The sequence below is a fragment of the Lepidochelys kempii genome, chromosome 9, assembly GCF_965140285.1.
Source record: "Lepidochelys kempii isolate rLepKem1 chromosome 9, rLepKem1.hap1, whole genome shotgun sequence".
Lineage (NCBI taxonomy): Eukaryota > Metazoa > Chordata > Testudines > Cheloniidae > Lepidochelys > Lepidochelys kempii.
In genome coordinates, this window is record NC_136388.1 from 11,780,755 (window position 1) to 11,800,455 (window position 19,701).

Below are 19,701 nucleotides of genomic sequence, written 5' to 3' on the forward strand. Positions count from 1 at the left end.
ACTGGGAATTCTTAAATAAAAATACAAAGTGAACAGATCAGGCAACAAATGCCGCCTATTACTAAAATGGTCTTATAATGGGAACGTTGGGCTATATTTTCAACTTAAAACTATACAAAACTAATTGTTCAGGTTGAATTTTCTCATGCTGGGTGTCTGCCTCAGGCTGAATTTTCTGGGAAAAATTCAACCAAAACAGTTCACTTGTTTCCAGGAATAAGGTCTGAGGAAAATATATTGTTCTGCCCATGCTAAAAAATTGTGCCAACCTTTTTTGAGACGTTCTAGCGTCCCCATGCTTTGGAGTAGGTACTAGATATTTGTCAGTGGGGTGCACTTTGCATCTGAGATGTGCCTTTCACCATCCTTGTGAAAATCTCCCCAAATCAGGCAAGTGATAACCCTTTGAAAAAAGTCTGCAGTTCGCACATGCTCATTAGACACTAGCTAGAGCTTCATTTCTGAATTTCCCAAAGAAAGCTGCATGGATTTTGTCTGCATGGAACTGCTTTCCCTGCAATTGGAGCTCTGTGTTCTTGTGTGCTGGGGCTAGGCATCAGCCCTGAAAGCAGGGTAACTGTCTTGCATGTGCTCTCAATGCCTCCCCTGCTGAACCAAGTGTGGAGTGTGGAGAAGAAAGGCAGTGTGGAGAAGAAAGCTACCTGATCTGAATGCAGAACAGATAAGAACTGGATCTAGGGGGAAGGGAGTAGAGTGAGACAAGGAGCCTGGGAGATGGGAGAACTGAACTGGCTGGGTAAAGAAACTGGGACAAAGAACCTGGTAGTCCAGGGGACAGGGTATGTGGGTGAGTGACTGGAGGCCAGGGGAAGAGATTCAAATCAAATGACAAGCCATGGGAATCGGGGGGAAAAGAAGAAATGCCTGGGAGCTAATGGGGGAGACTGGAATTGAGATACCAGAAGAGGAGACTAGGACTGACTGGGCAAGGAGATTGGATGAAAAGACTGAGGCGTGGAGACTGGGAGTGACTAGGTGAGGAGAATAGGACATGAAACAAGGAATCAGGGATAGGGAAGAGACGGGACAGCGTAGAAGGGATCAAGTTTGAGGGGAACATACAGAAGAGTCTGTGCGCACTAGAGTACACAACCCTTCAAAGCCTGTAACGGAATACAAGATTCTCAAGTTTTTGTTATTCCTCATCAGCACATATCTATGAAACACACTGGCAAACTGTCACATTCCCATCTAGATGCTGGTCCACAGAGAGGATGACAACCTACTACTGCTATGAGTTACTCACTCCCTTAGCTCATGTAGCAGAGGTTTTGCAGTGGGTGTAAAGCTTCAATATTTATTTTTATTTATTTTTTCCAGTATGCGTTCTCCAAAAGCAAAGAAATTGCATGCACACGCACACAAACACACAAAACTATGTTAAAAGAACATAAAGGTTACTAAGTTAAGAAATGCCAGATTTAAAGGTTCCCCAACTTCCTGGAAGTCCAAATCAGACCTTAGAGGCACATGGAATGCGTTAACAGTGAATGGCACTGGATACAGGACAGCTCTTGTCAAAGAACTCATCTGCTACAAGATTGTAATCACCAGCATCAAAAGCATCACCTGGCACAAAATCATCAAGCTACTGTGGAAGGAGCAACCTGCCTCCCCTCTGGTGGTCCACATTGAACTCAAGGTGTGGCACTTGTTATTAAACAAATTCTAGCACAGACTTTAACCACATGGCACATCATATCTCAATGCTTGGCTCTGACATCATTATGGACACTTATCTGTTGTTGTGCCCTACACACCAACAGAAGATGCATCACCTATGAAAAATGACGCATTCTACCAACAGCTAGCAGCAAAAATCCAGTCAGCTCTGCCACATGACTAGCACTCAGAAATTTTGATGCCGGGACTGGGGGCAATCTAACTGGGTATGAAACTGTGAGAGGATCCTTCAGTTTGGATTTCCCAAATGGTATCATCACCCAGCTTTTTGGCGTTTTATGCCACTGAGAGCTTTGCAGTTATGGACTCCTAGTGCAGGCATCTTAAAAACCATCACTAGGCATACCATGAGAGAAACTGACCACACCCTCATCAGAAATTGCTCCATAATGAAATTTCACTGAGTCCAGTGGTGCTAGAACACCATAAACCTCAAATCATAGACTAGTTGTTGCTGTGCTCTCACTGCATTTTCCAACTCCTTGCAAGCCAGATGTCCAACAGTACAATGTCTAGTGTCTATCTGAAGATCCTGTTGAAGCTGTGAAATCCACACAGGCTGTCACTGATCACATATGTAACCTCGATACCCTCTCAGAAGATGTGGAGATCGCCTGGAGTATCGCATCCATCCACAGACACAATCAGCTTCAGACGGTTCACAAGAAACCTTGGATTTCTGAAGAGGCCTTTGATATATTATCAAAAAAGGCAGAAGAAGAGGCAAGCAGGGAAATGTCCAAGAATGTAAAATGACTGAAAGGCATTTTCTGGGCTACTGAAAAACATGACCATGACATCTACAACTCCCTGGCTGAGGAATCAGATGATGGCCTAAAGTACAACAACCTGCATCCTGCCTACATAGCCATCACACACTTGGCTGGCGGCCATAAACAGCCTTCTAAAATCCCCATCGCAAAGTCAGATGGCTCTCCTTCTGAACCATCCTTTGAACCCTTGATCTGCTGATGACTGCCAAGAGCTACACAACCTGGCAAACCACATAGCTGCAGACCTGGAGACAAACACTGATCTTCTGTTAATCAGGAAGAAAGAAAGGCCATCCCAAAATTACAGAATGGATATGCTGCTGGACCTGATGGTATTCCACCTGGGCTGCTCAAAGGTGCCTTGGAACCAGTGAGCATCAACCTGCATAAATTGTTATTAAAAGCATGTGCATCAGGCAAAGTACCAACAGAATGGAAAGAGAGCATCATATTGTCCCTGTGCAAGGGAAAAAGATCTCGCAGAGCGCGGCAACTACAGGCCGATCTCATGGTTATCAGTCCCGGGAAAGGTTTTCACTTGTTCCGTTTAGTAGGATGCAGCTGCTCCTTAACAGACATCGTCATCCACAGCAATCAGGTTTCACTGTTGGGCAGTCAACAATAGATATGGTCCTTACCCTCTGGCTGAGCTGCACTGAAAATTTAACTGTCTGTTTCATGTGGCATATAATCGATATCAAAGCAACTTCTGATTTGGTCAATAGGTCAGCACTTTGGCTCACATTGAAAAGAATTGGCATTTCAGATGTTTGCGGATGATATCAAGATGGGAGGGATTGCAAGTGCTTTGGGGGACAGGATTAAAATTCAAAATGATCTGGACAAACTGGAGAAACGGTCTGAAGTAAATAGGATGACATTCAATAAGAACAAATGCAAAGTACTCCACTTAGGAAGGAACAATCAGTTGCACACATACAAAATGGGAAACAGTTGCCTGTGAAGGAGTACTGCAGAAAGGGATCTGCGGGTCAGAGTGGCTCAAAAGCTAAATATGAGTTAATAGTGTAACACTGCTGCAAAAAAAGCAAACATTCTGGGATATATTAGCAGGTTTGTTGTAAGCAAGACACGAAGTAATTCTTCTGCTCTACTTTACACTGATTAGGCCTCAATTGGAGTACTGTGTCCAGTTCTGGGCACATATTTCAGGAAAGATATGGAAAACCTGGAGAAAGTCCAGAGAACAGCAACAAAAATGATTAAAGGACTAGAAAAACATGACCTTTTAGGGAAGATTGAAAAAACTGGGATTTTTAGTTTGGAGAAGAGAAGACTGAGAGGGGACATGATAACAGTTTTTAAGTACATAAAAGGTTTTTACAAGGAGGAGGCGGAAAAATTGTTCTCCTTAACTTCTGAGGATAGTATAATAAGCAATGGGCTTAAATTGAAAAAAATGCGGTTTAGGTTGGACATTAGGAAAAAACTTCCTAACTGTCAGAGAGGGTAAGAACTGGAATAAATTGCCTAGGGAGGTTGTGGAATCTCCATCATCGGAAATTTTTAAGAACAGGTTAGACAAACGTCTGTCAGGAATGGTCTAGATATTTAGTCCTGTCATGAGCATAGGGGACTGGACTAGATGACCTCTTGAGGTCCCTTCCAGTCCTATGATTAGAGTCCCACAAAATTCACAGTCCATTCTGGTCAATTTCATGGCTATAAAATTTGAAAATTAGTTAATTTCACATTTTCAGATGTTTACAGCTGAAATTTCAGGGTATTCTAACTGTGGGTGGGTCACAAACCTGTTGCGTGGGGGGGGGTTGTGGGATTACCACCTTCACGTCTGTGCTGCCTTCAGAGCTTGGCTCTGAAGGTGGCAGCCACTGAGCTTCCTGCAGACACAGCAGGTTCCTGGAGGTGGGTCTGATCTCCTCCCAAGAGTGGATGTGCAGGCAAGAATAAGTCCTGTCCCTCCCCAGTCCAGCCAGTACTAGTAGTTAGGAGTCCCTGGCTGAGGTGCTTCCAGCAGCATGGGGAAGATCAGATTTCAAGAGGAGGGCTTATTTCATGATCTGTGACACATTTTTCATTGCTGTGAAATTGGTAGGGCCCTACCTATGATTCTGTTCTGCTAAATTTGGAAGCGATCCTCACATTGATAGTGTGTGCATTGATTCACTGCTTTTATCACGTTTCTACACAACCTTAGGTGTACAGCACAGATATACTCTCTCCCCAGCACTATTCTGTTGAGCTAGCCACTGGATATTAGGATTTGCTGCTCCACAATTCAGAATCAAGGTTGGTCAAAAAGTGTTCATTGACCAAGAATATGTTGAAGACACTGCCTTACTTGTATACATGTCAGAGAATTTTCAGCCCTGCCCTTCAGTGTCTCCAAGACACCACCTGCAATATGGGGGTTAAATGTCTCATGGCAGAAGAAACTTGGAGCTGAATCACCAAAATCCATGGTGCAGATGGAGTCTAGTATCATGAACAGCATTGACAAACTCATCTACATAGGCTGCAAAGTTCAAACTGGGCATTCGTTGACAAATAAGTCTTGCCACCTCTACCATGAAGTCCATGTTTTGCTTATGGATGCAAAAATGTCTGTGCTGAGACAAAGCTCAGACTCTATCAAACCGATGTAATATCTGTATTACTCTATGGGTCAGAAATCTGGACGCTCTTAAGGGCAGACTAGGAGTGGTTGGGGGATTCCATCTGTGCTCTCAGCACCAAATCCTGAGCATAAAGTGGTTTGAATTTGGGCTGTCAATCGCAGAATGATATAGCCTTCCTTCAATCACTCATATTAAAAAGCAGTGTTGCACACTCTTTGTCCATGTCATCAGGATGGACAAAAACACCCCAGCATACCATGCTATCAAACTCTCCACTGATGGGCAAAGGAGTTCACACCCTGACCTGACGCCGTCAGTGCAGTTGTCCCAGAGATTTGCAAGATTGAGTCAGACCTGGGAACTTCACTATATGCTGCCCGATGCAACACTACCATCCCTGGTCACTCTGGCTGGCTCAACGGTCCTCAGAAGACATGTATGCTTGATGATGTGCAACCTTTAATTCTAGCATTTCCTAACTTCTGAGTTCCCTAAATTCTGCCTGCCTTTGCAACCTTAATGTTCTTTTAACACAGTGTGCGTTATATATTAAAATTTTCAAAAGCCCTTAAATGGTTTAGGGGCCTAAGTCCCATTATGAGCCAATAGGACTTAGTCACTTCTGAAAACTTTACTCAATCTTAACTGCTATTGTATTAAAACAATGAAAATAATTACAAACAAAACATAATCCACATTTTGTTAGAACCTGTAGTAAAATGATAAGAAATTTCACACTTCATACTTTATTCTTAAACTGCCCCAATGACCCTAGGCACTCTGGCATACACAGTACAATCCGTCACTGTTCCAAGAACTCAGTCATCTAACACAGCAAGGAAGTTAATGATCATGTTTAAGACTTTGCCTGGCATTTCCTTGATTGGTGGGATTAAATCAAGCTCTTCTTTTAGGCACAGTTTTGTTGTATTCATATTATTAGACGGTTTGATTCAGCTCAGATCAAGCGTTTGTTTGTAACATGAGAGTGAGAGACTTTCTAAATGCATTTTGATTTCTCTTATATATTGAGAACACAAGCTATGTTGTGGAGTGCATAGGTAGATTCATAGTATTTGCTGAATCTAACTACATCCATATCATTCTAGGCTTATGACGTTAACTGAACACAATGAGGCGCTAACATGTGCCATTTAAAATAAGGAGTGATCCTGGTGATTCAACAGATTGAAATCTCTAGGAATGGCATTTTAACATAAGAATTGTCCAAGTTCAGTAGAATAGCTAGATATCATCATACTGGAACCAGCCAATGGTCCATCTAGTTTAGAATCCTGTTTCTGAAGAGAGCATCAACCTCAAGAATGGATAGAGCTGAACGGATAATGTTCATTTCTGTGGGAGCAGCGAGTACACAAAAATACTGCTACTGCTAAATGTTTCAGTGCTGGGTTGTAAGTAGGTGCTGCAATTCCAATGCCCCAGCTTTTAGGATGTGATTAAGTGTTCAATGCTGCAGCCATGAAATAGTTTCTGATACAAACAGCAAAAGGTTCTAAAATAGCTATGTGCAATCAAGGGCTCAAAACTGCTTAGAAGTCAGAACAACTTCCTTCCCTCCCCCCGCATTGTAAATGAAAAAAGGTCTGCAGTCACAAGAGAGTAAGTCTGGAATGTCAAGGTTGAGAGTACAAAATATAGAAAGCAGGGCATATTGGCTCTAAAATATTGAAAGCTTAACTATACTGTTTGCATGTTTTCACATCATGTAAGATTTTGGTACAGTAACTGATGAGTAATACCTATTGGTATCTTCATAGATTATAAGTTGTACTGGTGTTAAGTTCTTCTATAAAAATGAAGAGCCCGATTCTGCCACCCTTCCTCACAGAGTAATACCTATTCAAGCAAGTACATACTACTCAATGTGAGCAAGGATGACTGGGACCCCAAGTTAGCTCAAGACTGGCACTGTGTGCGTGTATTTATGATATGCAATGAAATGAAGCCAAGAAGGGAACAAAGTCACCTTGGCATCACAACGTTCTGAAAACGTACGGTCTTAAAAAAGCCCACGACATCTACCTCAAATATTTGCTCAAAATTCTGGAATTCCTGAAATCTTGCCTGAAATCCTTCAGCAAGTGCACCACCTGCAAAGCATAATATAGATTTAAGGTAGATCATAAAATCTCATAGTAAGTTACTGTATTTTAACTCCTAAACTAAACTCAGACATTTTATATACACATGAAAGGGATGTAGGGTTCAATACGTACCACTCTCTGGCATCCCTTGGGCCTTCTGCTTTCTAGCACTAAGAACTTCCTTGGCTGAAACAAAAAAGATGCGGTTCTGTGCTTCTGAGAGATCAACGACTTTGAGCTCATCGACTAGGAAGGTCAGACAGCGCTCCATGTGCTGCCTGCGCACCTGTAAGACAAGGCAGAAAAGGGGATTAAAAAAGCCAGTCAAATTGCAAACAAACATTTCTGAGAAAGAGAAATCAAAACCTTAGAGCAATAAATAATCCCACTGATCCCAGAAGCCCTGAAAAACCCTCATGTAATAAGATTCCCTCTAGTTCTAAAGGGGCAGCAACTGCTCCTAATTAGCCATTTTGAATTTCCGCACCTGCCAAGAAGAATTTTTTGAGTACTCAACCAAAAGCTGATGCTCTCAGAGGTACTGAAATAACAATTGCTTTATTACCCAAAAACAGAGTATGATATATTGCATGTCAGTTACGTGTGGAAATGAGGATTTTAAAAAAATAAAATAAAATAAAAATCTCGAAAGTTATTTTAAAAAGCCATCACAGAATGAAGGTTTTAGTTTGGTAATTACGTTTGAAGCAGGTGGTAAAATGCTTTTGCATTCTGATCACATATCCTCCCTCAATTTTTCTTTACAACACTGAACACGCTCCATCCCCTGATTTGTTTTATGCATTATAATGTGCCTATTCCCATAGTATCTATACACATAAGCACACATTTACATGTTTGGCAATATTTTCGCCTATAGTTTAAACAAGCCATTGTTTCTGCTATAGTTATCTGACATTTGTTATTACCAAAGGATGAAAAAGTAACTCACATCTTCCATATATTCAGGCTCTGATGCAGATGCATCCCAGCGATTATTCAGGATGAAGATGTTTGGCTTGGAAAGTCGTTCATTTACTTTGTGAAAAAAGTGCTTTTCCTAAGAATTGAGGAAAGAAAAAACAAAGAATAATGCCATCTTTTGAAGATGATAGATTCTGGATTATCAAATTGTTACTTTCTTGATTTAAATTACAGCTGTTAAAAAAAAATACTTTGACGCTTTCTGCTTCCTTAAAATTTAGCATTTTATATTTGTCCAAAAATCATGAATTATATTCATATTATACCAACAATAAAATCTAATCCAAGAGTTTCACAAGCTATAAAGAGGGGCACTAATTCTTCTCTGAAAAACAGACATAAGGTAAAACTACTTCATAATTTAAAAAGGTAATGTCTTCCTTATTTGAATGTCCTTTTACTCTTGCACATCCAGAACCACTGTTCATATCAAACTATATTATCCAGTGGAATACAAGTAAGTAACATTCTGTTCAGGGGGCATGATGAACCACTGAAAACTTGACTTGAACCTCCTGAATAACTGCTGAATTTTCTATGGTAAACTGAATAATATGTGCACATGCTTGCAAACATCTTCAAGTTATCTTGCAAGCCCCTGCTACTTTTCAACAGTCATAATGAAATAATCAGAACAGAGTGACCATCAGTGAGCACAGCTGAAGAGTGAAAGATCACCTGGCCATCTTCAGTGTCTTAAACAGAACACCGACTACACTATTAAGCCATGTCTACACTATGGGTGCTACAGCAGCACATCTATGGCCCAGTAGTTATGTGACTATGTAGTGCCATAGTGTAAATGCTTCCTACAGTGATAGAAAGAATTCTCCATCTCTATATGAACTCCACCCTCTTGAGCGATGGTAGCTTGTTTGACAGAAGCATTCCTCTGTTGTCCTCGCTGCATCTACACTCGGTGTTAGGCTGACGTAGCTACAGTGCTTCTAAGCACCGTAGCTATGCCAACCTAGCCCCAGTGTAGACCAGGCCTTAGATAAAACATTTGAAATACTTAAATTGCTATGATCCAATAAGAAATTGTAAATCTGCAAATAAGGCACTATTCCAACAATAAGAACTCCTTCCAACAGAACCCAGTGGCCTTCGATTTCATAGAATCAAAGAAGATATGGGTTGGAAGAGACCTCAGGAGGTCATCTAGTCCAACCCCCTGCTCAAAGCAGGACTAACCCCAACTAAATCATCCCAGCCAGGGCTTTGTCAAGCCAGGCCTTAAAAACCTATAAGGTTGGAGATTCCACAACCTCCCTAGGTAACCCATTCCAGTGCTTCACCACCCTCTTAGTGAAATAGTGTTTCCTAATATCCAACCTCGACCTCCCTCATTGCAACTTGAGACCATTGCTTCTTGTACTGTCATCTGCCACCACTGAACAGCCTAGCTCCCAACTTCTTTGGAACCCCACTTCAGGTAGTTGAAGGCTGCTATCAAATCCCCCCCCACTGTTCTCTTCTGCAGACTAAATAACCCCAGGTCCCTCAGCCTCTCCTCATAAGTCATGTGCCCCAGCCCCCTAATCATTTTCACTACCCACCACTAGACTCTCTCCAATTTGTCCACATCCTTTCTGTAGTGGGGGGCCCAAAACTGGATGCAATAATCCAGATGTGGCCTCAACAATACCAAATAGAGGCGAATAATCACTTCCCTCGATCTGCTGGCAATGCTCCTACTAACGCAGCCCATTATGCTTGTTAGCCTTCTTGGCAACAAGGGCACACTGTTAACTTATATCAAGCTTCTCATCCATTGTAATCCCCAGGTCATTTTCTGCAGAACTGCCGCTTAGCCCGTCAGTCCCCAGCCAGTAGCAGTGCATGGGATTCTTCCATCCGAACTGCAGGACTCTGCACTTGTCCTTGTTGAACCTCATCAGATTTCTTTTGGCCCAATCCTCCAATTTGTTTAAATCACCCTACCCTCCAGTGTATCTACCTCTCCCCACAGTTTAGTGTCATCCGTGAACTTGTTGAGGGTGCATGCCATCCCATCATCCAGATCATTAATGAAGATGCTGAACAAAACAGGCCCCAGGACCGACGCCAGGAGCACTCCGCTCGATACCGGTTGCCAACTAGACATTGAGCTGTTGATCACTACCCATTGAGCCCGATGATCTAGCCAGCTTTCTATCCACCTTATAGTCCATTCATCCAATCCATACTTCTTTAACTTGCTGTCAAGAATACTGTGGGAGACCGTATAAAAAGCTTTGCTAAAGTCAAGATATATCATGTCCACCACTTTCCCCACATCCACAGAGCCAGTTATCTCAACACAGAAAGCAATCAGGTTGATCAGGCATGACTGGCCCTTGGTGAATCCATGTTGATTGTTCCTGATCACCTTCTTCTCCTCAAAGTGCTTCAAAATGGATTCCTTGAAGACCTGGCTCCATGATTTTCCCAGGGACTGAGATGAGGCTGACCGGTCTGTAGTTCCCCAGATCCTCCTCCTTCACTTTTTTAAAGATGGACACTACGTTTGCCTTTTTCCAATTGTCCGGAACCTCCCCCGATCCTCATGAGTTTTCAAAGATAAAGGCCAATGGCTCTGCAATCACATCAGCTAACTCCCTCAGCACTCTTGGATGCATTAGCTCCAGCCCCATGGACTTATGCATGTCTAGCTTTTCTAAATAGTCCTTAACCTGTTCATTCACCACTGAGTGCTGCTCACCTGCTCCCCAGGTGCTGTGCTGCCCAGCGCAGCAGTCTGGGAGCTGACTTTGTCTGTGAAGACCAAGGCAAAAAAAGCATTTAGTACTTCAGCTTTTTCCACATGATGTCACTAGGTTGCCTCCCCCATTCAGTAAGGCTCCTCCCTTAGGAGGGAGCTATACCAAAAAAAGTTTTGTGGTCCCTCCATTGGTTTTTCAGCAGGCCACTAAACAAAACTATTCCTCCACGTACTATAATTGTATCAAGTGAAGATAATGCACACACAAGGACAGGATTATTATGTAACTGCATTCTCCATTTGAACAGGAGGGGTGTGCAAGTGGGGGGCAAAAAAAGTCAGCAATTGCCACACTTGGTGAGGCAAGATATTTGCACGCATTAGAACAATTAAAATTCATTTAACAAAGTCTTTCATCTCATTGCACCTACCACGCTAACAAAAATGTAAACAGGATAGGAAGTTTTATTCCTAAAGAAAATGGGATATAAACCAAGATTTTATGAAAACTCTGTATTGGGATAAAAATATCTAGATCACTACTAAAAATATTTTGTTTAAAAAAAAAAATCGCCTCTTCCAACTGAAATAAGCTTCCACTGCAAATTATCTTCAGATCCCATTACATATGTGCTACACTCATTAATAATGAGGAATTATGAGTATGGTAACTCAAAGATCACATGAGTTTTACACACAGACAAGCTGTAGGACAATGACCCAATTTTAAATTTAATATTTTTCTTCTGTGCCTGGTTGAAAAACATTATTCAGTAAAATCATATTAAATAAGCACAAAATTGCCTATTAGCCCAGGATGCTAAAAATCAAACACAAAATTAACAAGAATTTTCCTGCAGATTTACAGCCCATACACGGTTCCTACATGTTTACAATCCCAGTCTGACCATTAAAAAATAAGCTATTTTCCTGAATTAATGAGAGAACCAAATCAACTTTGGCCTTTGTTACTTCATTACCAAGCACACAGGTCCTCACTGTTTCCATATTTCTAAGTGGTAATGGATTCTTGACAAAAATCCAACAACTTTTTTAAACCCAGAGAACATTGAGATTAATGATTTCTAGTCTCCCTCCATACGAAAAGCCAACATGTCCTGCAAGAGGAGGAGATAGTGAAGCCACAATTCTACCAAATCCTCTCTCTCCGTTAGATGATGTCAGAAGATACCTCTTTTGTCAGAAAACCTCATTTGCAAAGAAGTCTCCATGGCTTGAACTCAGAAAATAGTATGCAGTGTTTTTAAGATCAGCTTTTGCTCTCTTCAGATTCCCATTCAGTTATTCCAACCTACTGGAATGCTGGGGAAGATTTTCTTTTTGAATTCATTTCTTTATTTCATTAATAGCCACCAGGGTAGTAGTAAGGAGAAGAGAAATCTTGCTTTCCTAGCACTGTCCTTCAGAAAGACAGGTTAGATAAATTGATGACATGTATTCTTATGAGGGAAATAAGAGCACCCTCTTCGGTGCTGGGAACATACAGAATTTCACACAGATGCAGGTTTACTCCACACCTCTTTCGGTCAGGTTTAGTGTATGGGTGCTGCATTGTTGGTGGCCTGTGACACACAGAAGGTCAGACTACATGATCTGGTTGTCCCTTCTGTCCTTAAATGCCATGATCTTTTATATCTTCTTTCAATTCTGTGTATAAAGTATTTTAGTGCAGTCTGCTTCCTTGATGATAACACACTTACTGTTAATCTTTTTCATCAGAAAATCTTGAGCCTCCTATAAAGTTGGGCAAGTATTACTGCCATTTTATAGATGGGGGAAATGGAGGCAGAAAGCATAAATGACTTTGCCTAGAGTCAGAGCAAATCAGCAATAAAGGGGAGAACAGGATGCTGATGCTTTAACCATTATATCACACTGTGCTGTTAGCCCCCAATAATCATGGAAAATTCACTATATAAATTCTAGGAGGAAAGCAGAAGCTCCCACATATCAATGGACCTTGGGAAGTCATCTTACTGGATCCTTGTGCGTTTAAGCGAAGACCGAACAATTTTAATTTACAAGAGAATGTCCTACCGTATTCATGAGAGTTGATTCTGAATTAGCAACCAAGACAAAGACATCAGCATCTAAACAAAATTTGTCAATCCAGGTGTCTAGCTCTGTAGTGACATCTGTACCAGGGCTGTTGGAGAAAGACATATTTATCAGTATCAAGAAAAATAAAGTTCTTCATTTTTAGAAACTGAACAAGAGGACTGGATGTCTCTGGGGCTTCGTATTGGGATGTGAAACCCTGATGAAATGCAGCACAAGTTGGTCATGACAGAAAGTAACTATCATCTGGCAGCTGTTCTGTCAGTTATGTAAAACCATTTGGTTGTCTCCATTCAGTCTCTAATGGACAGATAGCCGCATCATAAAAGCCACCAATACAAATGAAAGACGGTTGCCAATCTCAGCAGAGAAGCCAAGTGCCGAATGGGCTAAAAGCATCAATTATTCTTTCATCCCCATGAACAGTCCCTCCAAGGGCACGCTGAAGTGCACTGCTAAGAGAATATTGAGAAAGTTTTGTGAACACATCTTCAGAGTTGCCAAAATAGCTTAAAAAAAATAAATTAGCATTAACCTCACTTACAAATTTTAAAAAGTCATCTCTATAAATTGCAGAACAAAAAACATCCTGTCACGAGTGTTCCAAGTTTCTAACAAAATGTACTTTCCCATGATTCTGGAGAGACATTTGGGAGATAAGTATCAGGAGGTAGGCGTATTAGTCTGTATCCACAAAAACAACAAGGAGTCCAGTGACACCTTAAAGACTAACAGATTTATTTGGGCATAAGCTTTCATGGGTAAAAAACCAATTCTTCAGATGCATGTGTAGGATTTGGGAGACAGTCTCTCTCCATAGTTAAAATTGAAAGTAGCCATTGTAAATCTGATTTTTACTCCCACATTCCAGCCAAAATTAAACCCATCTGCCTGAAATTTCACAGGTATAATCTCAAGGGTAGGGTGGAATTTATCTGGTAAGTGTGAAATTAAACAAGACTTTGTATTTGATGGATGAAAGTTCAAAGAGTAGGTCAATCTTATTTCTTAAACATTTTTTGAACATTATTTTTTGGTTTATCAGAACTATTATACGTATTGGCCAAGAGAAAGGGAAAGTTTCTGAATCCTGTCAAGTAATTAAATATTTATAAAGCCCTACTTAATTCACAGTATTGCAGATCCTGCAATATTAGGCTTCCACCTCTATTTTCACAGTGGGAGCCCCTGCTCCCAGACCCATGGAAAATTGCAAGAAAGTAATGAGGGACCATGTTACCACAAATAATAAGATCCATTATTACTTTTACATGATTTTCCATGGCTTGTCCGCAACTCAGCTGCAATTTTTAGACAATAATCCTGCGATTAAACTAAGGCCTTAATTAGAAGTAGCTTTTGCTCACAAAAAGGGCTCTGAAGAGGTCTTAATTTGATCTGATGCAAGTGGTCCAGGGAAGGATGAAGAATTGTATGTACGTGTAAGATTCAGGGCTGAGCAATCTGTAAACTCCACCAGCATGGCTTGCAAGTGAAGCTGGTCGAAATTTCCCATATTTCATTAAATTTTTTTGAAAAATTTCTTTAAAATTGAAAAAAAAAAAAAATTTTTTTCCCTCCAAAATTTCTCCCCCACATAAAATTTCTCCCACTTTTCAAACAGGTATAGAACTGGTGGAAAATTCCAAAGTTTCAACAACAAAAAATGTTGATATTTCAGATTTCAACCAAAAAATAGGGCCTTTTTTGCTAAATATTTTTCCACTTTTTCAACCAGCTACACTTCCAAGTTCTGGAATCTCTTTGTAGCTTGCAAATGCCATAACGACTTATCTGTAAGCATTCCTTCTACTCTCGAGAAAAAAAAAACCCTGAGAAGTTCCCAGGCAAAAACCTTCATTAAACACAAGTTAAGATAGTCAATTTCTAGCAGTTTCTTAAAAAGGAAGAATTTTAAAGCGCAATTCAGCTGTACAAAGTAACTGGAAATAGCATTGTGAAATCCCTTGTTTGTTATCTCTCAATCATTTCCCATTCAAATTTGCTCAATTTACTCATAAAAAGATTCCCTCTCCTCCTCCGAGAAGCTTTACAAATTCAATCTGGAATCTGAGAAACAAACTAACTTCTCCTTCTCACACTTCCTCACTAGCAACAAGGATTCTGATGGGTAATTTAGGCTATGATTGCCTTTGTGCAACCCTATTGTCCTCAAATTGTGTCCTCAAAGACCGTGTATTCCCACTGTGTTCAGTGGGGTTGCACAGGCATCGCTGAAGCTATAATACAGAGCTGCCACTTAATTACAATTCCGTTGATGATGTGCAAGAAAAACAGAAGCCAGCTCACTCTGCCAACTGGGTTGGCTCTGTATTGCTTACATGTGGACAGATCCGGCATTCGAGGAAGAAAATAACAATGCTCCCACTGATTTCAAAGACATAAGTTCAGAGGCACAATAATTAGTAGTAGTACTTTTTTTCCCCATGGGTAGTGAGCAATGTGTACTCTGAATATACTCAAGCCTGGCCTGCACTAAAAAGGTAGGTCAACCCTGCTACGTCACTTGGTGGGAAGGGGAGGGTGAGAAAAATCCACACCCCTAAGCAATGTAGTTAAACTGACCTAATCCCCAGTGTAGACAGTGCTAGGTTGACAGAAGAATTTTTGCATTGACCTACCTACATACCACCTCTCAGGGAGGTGGATTACTTACGCCAATGGAAGAACCTATTCCCACTGCAGCTATGTTGCTGTAGCATTTCAAGTGGAGACAATTTGTCAGCTGCTCAGTAATAAAGTGCCTTTGTTACAAAATCACTCATAAGAGCAAAACCACATTGTAGTTTCTATATACCACTTAAGAGGTGAAAAAAAAATAGGTAGCTTATATCCAGGATGGCAGAGGAATCCTTATGTATTTGATGTGTTTGTAGAAAATCAGACAATACAGTCTAGAATTCTTTGATTCCACAAATAAACCACATAATGTGAATTTAACAGATCCACAGCCATAGGCTGGGGCCTTCAAAAAGTCTCTCTTTTAGGCATTTCTAGAATGCCATCACTGTATTATCTCAGCACTAAAGTCCTTATCAAAAAATCTTTTCCATCAAAAGCCCAGATTGTCTATATTTTAGATAAGTATGAGAGGTTCACAGGATGACTAGGCTCCTGGGGGACAGGGAAAGCGTTACAGTTGGTAGGAGGACCTTAAAGTATGTTTGTTTTTTAAAGTATAAGCTTAACTCAGCCAAAAGCTAGAGACCTTCTGAGCTCAATGATGGGACACACTCTCGTTCCAACTGTGACTCAGCCAAAATATGTACAGTGGTTTGATGAGGAAGACCAGAGCATCTACACAAAGGAACAAACTTCAAGCACTTAAAATTTTTCATGTTAACTTATTTACGACATATCTAAAAACCACAAGATTAAATCAACTATACATTTCACTTAGGTTTTAGTAACACAATTAGTGTGGATCAGATAATGCAGAAGATAACTCTTTAGATAACTGGTTTAATAAAATAATACTTATACCTGTCCACCAAAACCAAGTCATCTCTCAGGAGAGCACACTTTGCCTTGGGCCAAAAGACATGGACAAGACAGCCAGCTTCCAGGTCTTTATCCATATGAAGCGCATGGGCAAGTTGATTAACAGTCTGTGAAGAATGTAAAGCATCAGAAAAAGAAAGATACTTAGGCCTGCAATAACAGCCTTAAAAAAAATAAAACTAGAACCAAGACTTTTTGAATAGATCACTGATACAAGGTTTCAACTTACATCTTAAATATTGTGAATCATTTTTTCAAATGCCTTCTTTCCATCCAGGGCCCTTCACATCCCTTAGTGTCTAAATAGTCCTTTTTCTACACTTTGAAAAAAAGACAGGACTCTCTTTGGAGTGGTGGTATTCCTTATATGGCTGGAGGGTTACCACTGAGTGTTAATGTACTTCTTCAAATGCTAGGAGGCCAGCACACTACCTCTCACTGTATTTAAAGGATAATTTTTTAAATACACTTTATGGATTAAAATGGTCATTTCTGAACTCATGCCGAACAAGCCAGACTGGTTTAAGAAACAAAACAAAAAACAAACAACAGTTGGTAATAACTGAAGCATGGGAACCCAATGCAAGATTATAATTAGCTCTCCTTTAACAGGGGTTTAACAAATCAAAATAAATGTTTAAGAATGCAAAACGTTTAAAAAGTAAACAAGAGGCATATTTTTCTGAATTTACATTGTAAGTTTTTGGAAGAAAATGGTCCATGTGTATTTTTCAAATGTGAGCCTTCCAGAACTTTGAAAAGTTATAGAACTTACTGGTGGTCCTACATACACAAACCATTCGATAGAGTAACGTACAAATGAGCCATTTACATGCAAGGCCTAAGAGCGAGCTATAGACTTTGTTTTAGTTTTATTTAGTTATTTCAGTGCTGGAAGAATGACTTTGAAATAATAAATACATTTCGGTTTATGTTCCCCATACTTAAAAATGGTAAGTGTTAAATATTGCACCTAACAAAATGGTCCTTTTAATACTAGGTTTCCAAGCACCTGCTTCTTAACCATTGAAAAACTATACCTTGACACTCTTCTTTTCATCTGATCCTTCAGTCATGAGATAAGCCTTATCACCATCTGTTCCTTCTACACTGAGAAAGCAATTCGTTGTGTGGCCAATCCCACTAGGAAGGACCTTATCCCACAACATTGCATTAATGACAGAACTCTTTCCACTGCTTGTTCTAGAGGAAGAGAGAATATAAAAGTATTTAAAGCAAGGCATACAGAAAAACAAACACACCTTTGCTTTAGATTGTATTCTCCCTACTTAATTAGGCCCAGATTCTTCAAGTTGTTCCTCATGGCATACCCTTGTGTCCATACAGAACAGCTTGCAGGAATAGGGCCTAAGGCCAGATCTACACTAAAAAAAAAAATGGTTCTCAGAATAGCTATACTGTTAGGGGAAATCAACTTAGCGCATGTGACTCCATTTTGGGTTTCCTGTCGGTCATTAACTAGAAGCGAGCACATCACATACCAAGGAAGGATCCTTCAAGGTGGACAGCTGGACAGTTTCAAGATAAGGGAAACGAAGGAGACAGGAACCATCCGACATGCATGAAATAGTTGCTGCTTCAGCGTTTTTGCAGGGGGAACGTGGCTGCAGGGGATTGGTGATAGGTAAGGAGAAGGCCTGTTTATTGGTTTAGTCTCCCCGAGGCACACAGGCAGGATGTTTTGCCAACAGTATATAATCTTTGTGTAACCGGTAATCGGGGTCCCGTTCTGCTTAACAGAGCGGTACCACGCTCGAGCGTAATAAACCTACAAACTTTGAGACACTCTGCAGTCTGTCTCCATTTGGTTGCCTCAGCCTAGAAACGAACCGTACGTGTCCTAACTGGAATAATTCGTAACAGTTTTGGCGACCACGAAAGGACTCTAGGCTCACCCTTGTAAGCGAAACCGCACTCCTTCCCTCGGACAACTCCAGCCGGCACTGGGTGAGTTCACCTTCGAGAACTCCGAGGAACGGGAGCGTGGGACGTCGTTTAGGTGATAAGGTGGCACATTAGGAGTTCTTTTGGTAGCCCTAGAATGGGCTCTGGGCAGCGTGTGAGCAGGGGAACCCCTTTGGCTGAGAGTCTCGAGAATTGGAAAAATATTTCTGGCACCCATGGGTTAGGTAAAAGGAGAGCTATAATTTTGTGTAAAGTCGAGTGGCCAGCGCTGACTATTCAGACGCCCTTTGGATGGCCACCCGATGAAACTTTTGGACAGGATGAATTAACCTGCCTTAGACAACAGCTGGAAGACAAGCATTCAGCTCAAATGGATTATTGGTATGTATGGGATAATTGGGCATACGCCCGAGATAAGGGGCGCCCCTCGACTTTGGGCTCTGGTACCAGATCTAAGGTTTGCATGCCGCTTGCGGGTTCCGCTCCGCCCTATGCTGCTTTCCCTCCTCAGTCTCCTCCCCCTACTCCTCCTCCTGTTGCCCCTCTATACCCGTCTCTAACCCTACCCCCTGTAGTGCTTCAAGCGCCCCTGATACAACAGCCCGTTGCAACAAGCAATGACCGTGTCACTATGGTCACGGTCCATCGCCCTTTTGGCCCTGGGGACCTGGTAACCTGGCAGTCACAGATGCTGAGGTTGCGTGACGATCTGGAAAGAGTCCTACAGACTATCCGTTCAGTCTTTATGGCATTTAACCCTAACTGGGCAGACGTCCAGGCTATTTTTCAAACCCTATTTACCCCTGACGAGAGGTATTCTATTCTAGACGCTAATCGGCGTTGGGCGGGGGACGCTGAGAATTGCACCTCTTGGCCCGAAGCCGATCCAGGTTGGAATCCTAACGACCTCAGTGGCCAGGCCAGCCTCTCAGCTGCCCGGGAAGGGCTCCTGGAGAGCATCCGTAGGGCAGGTAGTAAGACGGCAAATTGGTCAAAAATTAGAGAGTGCCAGCAAGACCTAAACAAGTATCTGTCTGCATTTTTGGCCCACTTGTTTAAGCGGGTTAGAATGTATGGCGGGGGGGGTGGAGCCAGAAGCTCAGGTTAGCCGCACGACGATGGTCTCTTACTTTGTCGATCAAGCGGCACCGGACATAAAGAAGTATTTAACTAAACATGTTCCCGACTGGCCAGGGAAACCCCTAAGCGAAGTAGTTCGCATGGCCACTTTTGTGTTTTATGGTAGGGAAGAAAGCGAAGGAAAAACGTAAGCAAAAGAAGGAGGAAGTACGTTGGCAGCC

The 19,701-nt window shown here is 41.4% G+C and overlaps 1 protein-coding gene across 1 annotated transcript in view; it reads right to left on the bottom strand.

Moving 5' to 3' along the window:
* The window catches only part of LOC140917150 (mitofusin-1-like), an 80,758-nt gene that overhangs the window by 31,708 nt on the left and 29,349 nt on the right, over positions 1-19,701 (bottom strand). The window contains 6 exon segments of the mRNA XM_073359322.2: positions 7,124-7,191; positions 7,318-7,471; positions 8,138-8,245; positions 12,932-13,040; positions 16,457-16,581; positions 17,515-17,677. Coding sequence (XP_073215423.1) covers positions 7,124-7,191; positions 7,318-7,471; positions 8,138-8,245; positions 12,932-13,040; positions 16,457-16,581; positions 17,515-17,677 — 727 coding nt within the window.